Source organism: Calonectris borealis, chromosome 2 (genome assembly GCF_964195595.1).
Source record: "Calonectris borealis chromosome 2, bCalBor7.hap1.2, whole genome shotgun sequence".
NCBI lineage: Eukaryota > Metazoa > Chordata > Aves > Procellariiformes > Procellariidae > Calonectris > Calonectris borealis.
The window spans coordinates 72,353,837-72,366,173 of record NC_134313.1 but is presented as its reverse complement, the minus strand read 5'-3'; the positions used below and the strand labels follow the sequence as shown (position 1 = coordinate 72,366,173).

The window sequence follows — 12,337 nt, the reverse complement described above, 5'->3', positions numbered from 1 at the left end:
AACGTTATACCAGCTCCGCTGTGGTCAAAGCATTGGCATACTTGTGGAGAAAGCATCTGCAGTAATGGCATTCACTGCATCCACCCACACGGAGGTGAACCCATTATTCTTGCTCTTCAAGCTCAGGCCAGCTTCAGAGAAACCCAAAATGCTATGAAGGGTCTTTTGGCATACTTACCTCTCATTCCTACAAATGCTCCTAGTAGGATCATTCCTACAAATGCTCCTAGTCACGTACTAGGATCAATAGCACAGGCACATGGGTTGATGGTTGGACTCGATGATCTTAGAGGTCTTTTCCAACCTTAATGATCCTATGATTCTATGACATGACACAGAAAACACACGATTCGCCTTGCGTGACTGGGACGCAGATTTGACTCAGACTGATGTAAAACAAAGTGAAATACTCTACAGCCACGGTATTACTTTTGGGCCGGCTGTTTTTTGAAACACTCATTCTTAACTAATACTGGTTTCTGTTCCTCTTACTTGATAACGGATCGGAAAGTAATTCACCTGGTAGGGTATGAATATAACACACCACTTCTTAGTTTCTGCAGGAAACTAATATTTATTGAGCACATTTACATTTTGCGTATTACTTATGTTTTATCTTTTCCTTTTAGACTGATTTTAACGGTAAGATTGCTTCTTAGTGCAGCTATTTAAAACTGCATATTATTCTCTGCAATCCAACAATCATTGACTGTTTAATTTAGCTTCCTCTATCACGTCACCCCTACATCAAAATTCAAATTTCACTCTGTCAATTTCCCTTTTTCCTTATTTTTCCTTTGTTGCCCTTTTACCTTTTATTGCTGTTTTCACAGTACTTTGAATCTAAGATGCTCTTTTTAATTAATATCCTCTTCTTGTCTGCTTGGGCTTTTAGTCTTTTTTTAAATTTTTTTTAAGCGAATTTGGAAAGCTTTGTGTCTTAAAACAATGAAGGTTTAGTATTTGTTTATACAGTTTTAGGAAGATAATATTCTTAAACTGTAAGTTACCCAGTATGTGAAGTAACAAAAAGAAATAAATTGAGGAAAAATGTAATGTACTGTCCCTATTGTGTGCCTAAGGCCTATCATTTAGAAACACACTTTTATCATCAGACAGAAGAGGTGTACAATGAAGCAGATTCTATAATTACTACATACTTTTAAATAGACCAAATTATGTCTTCAGAAACACCTGCTTTACTGACATGTTTTGCACTAATTTCCATGTCCAGTGTATTTAGATGGCAAGACAACTCACAATTTCAGAAGTGAAATAAGAGATGAGTGATGAGAACGGGGAGAGAAAATGAAATTTTAATTTAAGCCTAATACATGCATTTATTCCAATTGTTTCAGCTGAAAACTTTGAAAAATCCCCGTGTATGGCTTGACGCAGCTACCCAGATTTTCTTCTCTCTCTCTTTGGCTTTTGGAGGGCTTATTGCATTCTCAAGCTACAATCCACCAAAGTAAGTAGAACTACAACCTTTATAAATTCTTGCTGCATTTTGTGCAATTTTTAAAATTTTCAAAACTCTTTCCTTAGGATATTTATAAAGGATCTTAATTTTTCTAAAGGATCTTAACAGCTGCTGTCTTTCTAAAAGGCCAAATAGGTTTTCTAACAGGAAGGGGAAAAAAAATCTAAAAAAATAAAATGTTTGCAGAAATACCTGAGAGAATCACAGAAAAAATACTGCCTTTTTTTAGTCACTTCACTTGTTTGAATCTATTTTTAGAAATGACTGTGAAAAGGATGCTGTGACAGTAGCAATTGTGAACAGCATGACATCCCTCTACGCTTCCATCCCAGTCTTTTCTGTTTTGGGGTTTAAAGCAACCACAGGCTACTGGGACTGCTTGGACAGGTGAGAAACTTGCGTTTCCAGTGTTATACTGTGGTTTCAATGCCTAAATAGATAATGTGTTACTTGAAAAATACGCATTTAGAGAATTTACTTTCACTAAAAAGGAAAAGCATCTGTATGGAGAAGTCTAACATAAAAATAGAAAGTATTATGGCACTGAGGCAAGAATGATCAGCGGTAGCGTTTGTAAGAAGCAAGACAAATTATAAAACAATCCATTGCAAGTAGCGCATCAAGGATCACATCTCAATCTCAGACTAGCACTAGAAGTAGTTAAAAAACCAACACCTTTTCCTATTCCACCAGATTCGCTAAGTTATTAAACACAAGTGGTGGAAATGGTCTAGAGAGCTGACAAAATAAAAATAGAAATGTTTTAGAGACTGCATCTGCATAAAGTACTCAGAGTTTGTATCTGAAAGAGAAGACATTAAATAGTCTGAATATTTTCTCCTAACGATTTTATATGTAAGTCCTCATTTAATATTTTCCTTTATATTGTAAATAACAGCACAGAAAGTAAACACAACTTTCTACTAACATCTGAATACATGGCTTAGCATTTCCAGCCACATCATCTGCAAACGTTTAAATTAATGATACGTTGGCTTCTCTGGCAGGAACATTATCAGTATCACCAATGAATTTGATCTTCCAGAAGAAAGCATCATGCGACAGAACTATACAGCCTGGATTAGTTTCCTAAATTCATCATATCCAGAAAAAATTGCTGGACTCAAACTGAAAAGCTGTGACCTTCAAGAATTTCTTGATCAGGTACCATAATTGCTTTCAACAAAGTAATCCTTAAACAAAATATGTAGAAGGACTGATATCTTCCTTTGTCTTGTAAGTAGTTGTACTTTACTCTACTTGTAATGAATACATTATACATAATCATGAAACAAAACATTTTTTCAAAATTTGAAATAACAACACCGCTGTAGGACAATCTGAACTCAAAGCGGTCTGGTACGGCATGCAAAACTACACACTGTTATCACAAAATTAATCTTCAAAGGTGCTCCTACCTGGAGCCTACCACAGACGCTAGATTCAGTCCTACTTTGGTTTACAGGAATAAGCACAATTGAGGAAACATATCTAGCTGAAAGATTATAGAAAAAGAATGCTGAACGGGAGTTTCCTAAATCCATATTTAGGAAAGTATCAAAAAAATCTATTAAAATGTTCACTGTTTGCCTTCAATCACATGTACGACCACTAGGAAGGTATCTTATTAGAGTGTTTTCTTTTATCTTCCTTTCCCCATCGTGCTATTCCCTCTTGTCCTCTCCCTTTCATTTTTCCTCCTCTCTGCACAGGTTCCCACCAATATTTTAATTTTTTTCCCCTCAGCCCCTCTGCCCCCTGCCAAAATACATCATGATCCTCTCCCTTTCCTTCTTTTCCAACCCTCCTAAAACATTTCCCCTATCACTAAACACAGATGTTTCTTCTCTGTTTACTTCTCCAACCTCATTCCACTTGCTCCGGTGATCCCACCCAGTCCTGTAACTCTCATTTACTACTCACACATTTGTACTCCCTTGTTGCAAGACCTTACCACCTAATGAGAAAAGAATAGGGCCATGGTTGGAGGAAACAATAAGAAAGAAAGAAGCTTGAGAAAAAAAGAAAATAAAATCTTAGGACAAAAGGGTGGGCACATTTGCTAGAGACAGAGTGTGCTAATGCACGATAGCCTTAACACACAATTATGGTGAAATAGGCTATTTTACTCACATGATGGAGAAGTCCAACGATGACATTCCAGCCCCGACACGAGTCAGTTTCTGTTTTGTCTGGCTTCCTCTGATGGCACCCATTTCTGATTTACGGTTTGACATATTTTACTTCCAAATTAGAGCAACATTAGCATTTTTCAATGCTTAGATTTAAATATCCTTGTCCTTGGGAGACTGAATTCAAAGACATTTGGCTGAAATTGGATTTTTCCCTATTAGCCTTTTCTGCCCAGGTAATTATGGAGTTTTTTGTGATCAACAGTTCAACTCTCTTGCTGCTAGAGTGGCCATCATATCCCTATGTACATCTTTTTCCTTCCATCATGGATTTGTTAAAAAACATATTTAACATGGTATTAGCAAAACAATTGCCAATCCAATTACAACTCTCAGATCTGCTTTACTCTGGACCCATGCCTCTGTGCAAGCTAAAATTCTGCTCTATGATTATCTACACATCTCTGATAGACCATTTAAAATTAAAACCCCCTCTAACATTCCCCACTACCCATTTTCTCAACTGCTGGCTGCCACAGAGCCCCACAGGCTGACCAGCACCCTTGACTCCAGGGAAGGACAGAAGCGTGTTATAATACTATATGCATGAGAAACTACATTTACGCCATTATAATGTGTATTCTTATCTGTTTGTGAACTCTGCAGAGTGTATCGGGAACTGGCTTGGCTTTCATCATTTTCACTCAAGCCATCATTCTAATGCCAGGCTCCCAGGCCTGGGCCATCCTGTTTTTCATAATGTTGTTCAGCTTGGGCCTTTCTTCTATGTTTGGGAACATCGAGGGAGTTTTCACTCCTCTTCTAGAGCTTCGAATTATATCTAAATCAATACCCAAAGAGCTATTATCTGGTAAGGTATTTGCTTTGCTTTGTTCAAAGGTGGCTTCTTTATAGACGTGGAAACTACCAACTGCGTAATAAGTATCATATAGAGCGATTAAGAATTTGTGATATTAACTTAGCTTTCTCATAGTGTTAGTTTGGGCAGCGGATTGTGTTTGCAGAAGATAAGCACATAGATGAGGTAGCAGTTATGGCAGAAGCTGTCAGATGACAGTAGTATATTGCTCTTGCCAGTTTTTTTCTTAGCTTGCAAGAGCTGTTTCAGTCTGAGAAAGCTTGTTAAATTGCTATTCCTGGAATCAAGTTCACTCTGAGCTATTGTAGACATCAGGAAGAGCCTTGTCTTCGCTTAAGCCTTTAGTTTAGTCACTTTAAGGCAACCAGTGACATCAGCTGGTCTGCCATAACCACCTGCGCACGAACTTACCACATTGCCACAACTGTAAGATGGGTCATTCACCCCTATTTCATTCAGGTTTATGCTGCTACAGATTATTTCACATTTACTGTGAACATGCCAGAGCAGAAATTTACCACTTGGAAACCGAGGAATGAGAGCATGTGATCCCGCATGCGATCCTGTTCTTGCAGCGGAATCTTTTCAACCACAGACAGTTACTGAACCCAACCCGCTCCTCAAGAACCAGACTCGGTGAGAGTCTGAAAGATCCTACTGTGAAATTGGTCTAGAAAAATTTCTGGAGTTTGAAATAATGGATTAACACTTCTGCAATGTGCCCTTTTAAATTCTTACAGGGAATATTGCTGTCATGCCTTTTTTAGAGTCTTCCTGTAGCATCTAAATTATATCCTTCTCATTTTACAACTTTTTATGTAGAAACAAATTTATTTACAACTTGATGAGGTAACCATATTATTTTGAAATTGATTTTCCAATTGTAAGCTTTTTTTTTTCCTTAAAAAAAAAAAGTCTGGAGCCAATTTTACACGGCATTGAACCGAAGGCCATCTCAGAGTCAGAAGCAATTAGTAACACAGCACAAGGACACACAAATTGATTTGCAGCCCATGTCTGCATCCAGCAACACTTCCCCTCCTTCCCACTTTTTCTCTCAATTACCCCAAATCCGTATCTTGGCTAAAGGGGAACTGACTGTACAGAAGCGTGGTGAAACCTAAACCATACATGCCAGGACATAAGGGACATTCACATTTGTAGCTCTGGGCCCTGTGAGGAAACGGGGGGCAGAAATCCAGGGAGCCCTTACACTTCTCAGGTGCCGGCTGCCTGTGCTTTGAGCCTGTGACTGCATGGAAATGAGGGCACTTGAAACTCACTACCCATCAGTCAAAAATTAACATAGGGCAATAGCATAGCCCAGCCCAGGGTATCTGCTGGAAGTACTAACAACTCAGGATCCTCTGAGTCAAACGAGTGCATTCCTCCTGCAGCAGAGCGGTGCCTCTTGGCCAACACACAGGGGAAAACTGAGTTTGGGAAGTGATATTAGCTCCCCTAAGGAAAAAACAGCTTCTTGTTGCTCCGTAGAGGGACAGAGCATAAAAATCACTAGAACAATAGCAAAATAATTTAGAACAAAAACATACTTACCAAGTTCAGTTCGGTACTCCAGTAACAAAGATACCTTTTTTTCTTCAGGTATAATATGTCTAATCTGCTTCCTCGTTGCTCTGTGTTTTACGCTGGGTTCGGGGAGTTACTGGATTGACATTTTTGACAGCTATGCAGGCTCGTTGCCTCTTCTAGTCATCGCTTTCTTTGAAGTGATTGGGGTTGCGTATGTCTATAAAATTAAAAGGTAGGTTGGAAACAGATGAAATTTTTTTCTCAAAAGAGACAAATGCATTTTCCTCTCAATCCATGTATGTTACATACAGGTATACAATATTAATTTATTTCTGTAGCACTTACCAGTACTGTGAATGTAGTTATCATTCTTTGCTTCAAGTCTCCTATATTTGTAAAACAGGAAGGATAATCTCTGCATAGCACTTACAGAAGGGGGGATCCTAAGTTTAAAGCTAGAAAGTCAACAGCCATTGTAGTTCTCTGGCCAAGAGGAGTTACACCGTCTTTCTAATATCCTCCTGTTACTGCCCTTTTGTTTTGTATACTCTTGTATTTTTCATTTATCATTATTTTTTCCCCTCAAACTTCATAGTAAGCAACATGCAGTAACTCCCCCATGTTAAAAGTCTCAACCTGCATGCTGAGAATCTCCGCAGTCACAGACACTAATTAAATTCACTCTTTAGTTTAAAAGCTTTCCTACATCCTTTGTAATTGTAAATGCCAGAAACCTTACCTCATTTTGATTTAGAATAAACCTGCTCAGAGCCCATTCATTCCAGAAATTCCCCTAATTCTCAATAAAGATTAATCTGTTCCCCTCTATAATTTACTCAGTTACGCGTTGGGACTTCACCTTTCCAATTCTTACTCTGGCACCGGGATCATGAAGGTCCTGATTTTTTGTGCATCAGTTTGTATACTATATAGATAATGAACTCGCGTTTGGCCAGTGCTGTTGCATATCAAGGTGTTTCAGTATCACCCCAACTTAAGTCTTACCATAGCCTATGATTTTAAAAATAAGAAACTGAAGAAAAAATCTTCCCTAATTACAGCTAAAGTCCCTGCATTAAATTTTTTAGATCTACTGTTAAGATCTTTGCAGCATTTCCCATGTTAAATGGTGATAACTCCCAGGCTATATCATCACAAACAATTTCACACATCCCTCTTGCTGCACATACAGCTAGCCTCCATCTTCCATGATGCAGAAGTAGCAATAAAATCTGGTTTCACACGCTACAACAGACTCTGGATCCCACAGCACCTGTATTTTCTCTGTTGTGCTAGTATAGATATACTTTTTCCTCTTTCTTACTATGGGATAGGAGCATAGTCAAATCACTTTTTCCTAGTTCTCAAGAGAATTTCTAATATCTTTAGTTAGATTAACAGAATTGAAGACAAAGCTAGTGTTTGAAAACACACACACAAAAATCACAATTCCTATTCCAGATTACAAAACTCTTTCCAACTTGATAGATACAGGTTATCATGTAATTATCAAACCCAGAACCATATATCTACTGCTCATTCAATGCACAACACTGTAAGAGATATATGTAAAAGATCAGCTCCACGTCCAAACAACTGCCACTACTGACTGCAGAGGAAGCTGGCTCAGGTTGCAACAATTTTGTCCCTGACCTGATTTGATTCATTTGGTATGGTTAATTCAGACTTCTTACTAACAAGCTATGTTTGTTTGCTCGGCAATTTTATCTTTTTTAAATGTTTGAATAGTTCTACAGAACTGCTGTAATATTTTCGTCACTTATTTGTGCTTAGAAACCTCAGACTAGGTGCTCAGGTAATGTAAACTGACAATGTAAACTATTCATTCATCCCTGGTAGGGATCAATAAAGACCTACTTTATGGATATTATTATTTAGTTAAGTCTATAGTAAGTTATTAAAGAAGGGTGTGGAACAGAAAACATTTAGGGAGCTGTACCATGTGTTTAAAACTTACAGAAAAATATGAAAAAGTGAAACTGTTACCACTTAGATCTGACATCATCATAAACATGCCTCCTCTTAAAAGGTTCAGTAAAGATGTGAAATGGATGACTGGACGAAAACCCAATCGCTACTGGCAGATCACATGGAGGTTTATCAGCCCTCTGCTCCTGCTAATTGTCTTCGTGGCCTTTGTTACTCTTCAGATACAGAAGCCACCAAGCTATGCAGCCTGGAACCCTAAATACGTATGTTCCCAAATATTTTCTAAACTTTTAATTAATGCAAGAGTTGTATACTTTTCTCCCTTTAAAATCATTGCTATCTTCTGCTTACCTACGTAATGCAGCCTGAAGTGATGCAATGCTCAGAATGAGAAAGCTCCAGTATGCACGGGGGTTATGAGGTTACACGTACTGAAAACGCTTTCCTGTTAACAGGGCCTCTCCTTGAGAAGACCCACATACGCTGTGCTCTATATTGCTTTCGGATGTGCGTAATGCAGAGAACTGTTGAAGTGAAATGTCTCACAGAGACTCTGAACCTACAGGGGTTCAGGGGTGGAACAGATGCATGAGCAGAGCTTAGAGCTGCATAACAGATGCTGGGGATGGAAACATTTCTCAGTGAGAACTAGCTATATCACTGGGGCCCTGGTGAATATATGAATGTGTAACTTGGACAGGCAGACAGGGAGGAAGGCAGTGGTCTGAGAACAGCGTTGGTTAATTCAGCACCAAAGAGGTGTCGATGCTGAGAACGTTTGATCTGGATGGCACTGGCTCACGTCAGTTGAAGTTTCTTGGATACTTCTCAAATACACCCTGCGTAGGGGTTTGAAGATCGATTCTGGCCTTAAGGTGCACGAGGATTGCAGTCACCCTCACAGAAAGGCGTCAACCTTCATAGTATAAATATACGCATGGTCTGGTACCTCAAGAAAAAGCTCTCTGCTCCCAACAGTACATATACCAGCAGTGCACCCTCCAAACACCATTATATATCTATCACCCAAAATAAAACTCATAGCCACGGACTTGCAGAAATTGCATTATCATCATTGCCTCCAAATGTCTCAAGTGAATCTTTCCTATTTGGCAAAGATCATGCTTAGCCATTGCTGAAACCAGGTAAGCTTTGAGTACTTAAAAGAATAATCAGAGCTTAACCAAGGGAGGGTGAAAGTTTGATAACTCTTTGGGCAAGCCCTGCATCCCTAGGAGTATCTCACACTTCCAGCTATAAATCTTTGAAACTATAAAACATTTACAGCCATCTTTAGACCCACAAGAAGGGTATATAGAGGACAGGGCCACTAAATGCTATTGTAGAGCAAGAGTAAAACTTTTGCTATCCTTACTATAACAGCATAAGAAAATGCATACGGAAATCATAGCGAAATGTAATTGTACCTACCCTTTTTTTTTTTTTTGATTGCTTTTTTACCTCCATAGGAAGGCTTCCCTATGAAAGAGGAGAAAGTCTATCCACCTTGGGTACTGGCCATCTGCGTGCTGCTAGCTGTCCTTCCTTGTGTGTTTGTACCTCTGGTAGCACTCTTCCATCTGATCAAACGAATGCGCAGAAGCAAGGACCCAAGGTTTGTAACACCAGAAGTGTTTTCATGTCAGGGGGCTAATAGCAACTTTTCTCATCCAAAAGAATAAATACCCATTGCATCTGTCTGTAAGAAAAAATAAGACAGCCTCTGTTAGACATGATTAGCTGTAGCGTGGCATCATCCAACCAACTCGGTTTATGCAGTTCCTATGCTTACAGCCAATCACTAGCACTCTATAAACAGAGCTGCTATGTTTCCTTTATTTTCAACCAATTTCACAAGTTATATTAATCTTGTCCCTCCTACATCCTGTCCTGAATCCTACATACCAAGTACCAGCCCCATTGCTTTAACCCTTTTCACGCATTACCAACTTCATGTCTCTCTCCAGCCAGACTTCAAACTTGGAAAGCCTGCTAGTTATTGCACATGTCCTCTGTCTTCCTTCACTTCTCTTCTAAATAAACAGTCCGTTCCTAAGGATCAGCAACATAAAAATTGAAACACAAGCACCCACAGTTTCATTCACTGACCCTCCTCTGAGAGATGTAGAATGGAAGCTCTTGAAGAGCAAGGACTCCTCTTGTCCACTACACTCTACTTTTTGTAAATCCTTATATGCATGGAAACAGCAGTTATTTTATGATTATTTCATATTTTTAAGCATTGCAAAGAGCAAAAATAAAGCATCAGCAGTTAAAAGAATGTACGTTAAGTAAATCTGAGTAATTAATTTCGCACAAATCTCCTACCTTAGCAGATTCCAGAATTTACTGTAGTGGAAAATACTGTGAAAACAAATGTCCCCAATTTTTTCCCCTTAATTTCTCATACTGAACACAGTAACTCAGTACTGTAATAAAAGTGCAGATGTATGTAAGCCTCTCAGTGAGCTGCGACCTTACATGACATGACAATGAAGTTAATCTTTACTTAAAAACAGGTTTTCCTATACTTGCCTGCAGTTCCTGGCCACTCTGCAGCGATGGGAGATGAGGATTCCTTTTGCCGAGATACTTGAGCAACCAGCAGCCTCTGGAAAAATGTAGGCAAAGTATGTGAGGATAAGGTATGACAAAGCCTTTAGGCTGAGTAATTAAGAGAGTCAAGGAAAGGAGAGGAAGATTAAGGAAAATGGAGGCAATTTCAGTATTTAGCCTTGAGATAGGCTACGCACTAGTAGGGCTTCATAATGAGTAACAGGGATTTGGCCACACAGCGAAGATGAATGAGACCAGCTCAAACTCTGCAGAGGAAAGGCAGTTACCTGACTCCTTGAAAGGGGCACAAGGGGAATTGCAAGCCTGGGAGGGAGGAGGGGATGATTTTTACCTTGCTGCTTAAGGAAAGAGCAGGATAAAGTGAGAGAGAGAATTTTTTTTTTTTAGATTTTTCTTTTTTAGTACCGCCCTCACACAGCTGCTGCTGCAACCTCCTGTCCTGCAACTAGCCTGGACAGTAAGACTTTCCTGGAGCAGTGATGGTACTAGAAACAGCAGCATCCAGTCTGTCACACCGGATCCACCAGAGGATCAAAAGCCTCTGCCTGCTGGAAGGAAATGCACGGGCAAACTGCCTGTGTGCACAGCAACTGCCGGGCCAGAGCCTCCTGGCCCCTCCACTATGTGGGATGAGTAGTATCACCTGCAAAACAGTTAAGTGCCTGGGCTCCACGCTTTTATTTCCGAGAGCCATAGACTTGGCCCATGGTCTGCGTGACGACGTCCAGCAATTCCCTGTGGTAGCCTGCCAGCAGCCCCAGCCCTTCAGGTCAATAGAGGGGCAGGTACCCCAGCATGGAAACACAGCTTCTGTTAGCAGAAACCTCACAAGTCACAAAGGTCCAAGCAAACTTCTTGATGTTCTGCAGTTGTGCACTGTTGACAATGACATGGAAGATTTTAATTGCCACTCTGCCTGTTGCAAATTAAATTTGAGAGGTTATGAGTAAAAAAGGCATCCATAAAGAATGAATAATAAAAAACCCCAATATAATTACAATTTTGAGCATATATTTATATAAAAGCTGTAAATACATAAATTAGAATTTTTAATTAACTGAAGTGTACACTCTATATTCATGTCTCTGACTACAGAAAGCTAGATGTTCATTAAAATCATATATGCAGAAAATATGCAGCAGGTTTAAGTATTTGGTCAGAGATCTGTTCTTAAAGAAAAACACATCCAACTATACAGACACAAGCTGAGAAAAGAATTAAACTACATATACAAGACTTTCAAGTCTATAAATCTATCTCAAGTCACTGTCATGGCACTCACAGACTTCCTGACTTTTAAGCTGCCCTTTCCCATTCACCAGAAGGGAGACTTCGTGGGTCGCCGGACACGCAGTTCAGCCTGGGACGGGACTCAGGGGGAAAGACAATTTTCAGCTCCAGTAACTACAACTCACGGCAGGGAAACGCACTAGCTGAAGTTACTGTTTAGCCAAAGTAGGTATGTAGAAAATATGTTGAGCAACTCTTGCAGGAACATCGCTTTTCTGTTCTCAGTGCACTTCTGATGTGACCTCACCTGTGCCAGAACTGTAGCCTTATTCCAGTAAAATTAGTGCTACAATCTTCCCCTTCCTATTCATATAAAGCACAGCATCCTATAGGTACTTTTTTCTCTTGAATAGTATGACTGACTTTGTTACTTGAGTAAGCATGTGCATGCAAATACGAAACTGAATCTGTGTCAGTCTTATGTACTACACGCTTTCTACTTCTGCTCACTCTCCTCCCAATCTTTTATCTGCATATCCCATCAGATGATCT

At 39.5% G+C, this 12,337-nt stretch overlaps 1 protein-coding gene across 1 annotated transcript in view; it reads left to right on the top strand.

Moving 5' to 3' along the window:
• LOC142078962 (sodium-dependent neutral amino acid transporter B(0)AT3-like) overlaps positions 1 to 9,707 on the top strand; it is a 28,553-nt gene extending 18,846 nt beyond the window's left edge. The window contains exons 6-12 of the mRNA XM_075142333.1: positions 1,359 to 1,471; positions 1,742 to 1,870; positions 2,491 to 2,647; positions 4,282 to 4,486; positions 6,101 to 6,260; positions 8,079 to 8,241; positions 9,448 to 9,707. Coding sequence (XP_074998434.1) covers positions 1,359 to 1,471; positions 1,742 to 1,870; positions 2,491 to 2,647; positions 4,282 to 4,486; positions 6,101 to 6,260; positions 8,079 to 8,241; positions 9,448 to 9,660 — 1,140 coding nt within the window. The 3' untranslated portion in view covers positions 9,661 to 9,707. The remainder of the gene's footprint in view (positions 1 to 1,358; positions 1,472 to 1,741; positions 1,871 to 2,490; positions 2,648 to 4,281; positions 4,487 to 6,100; positions 6,261 to 8,078; positions 8,242 to 9,447) is intronic.
• Positions 9,708 to 12,337: the final 2,630 nt, after the last annotated feature.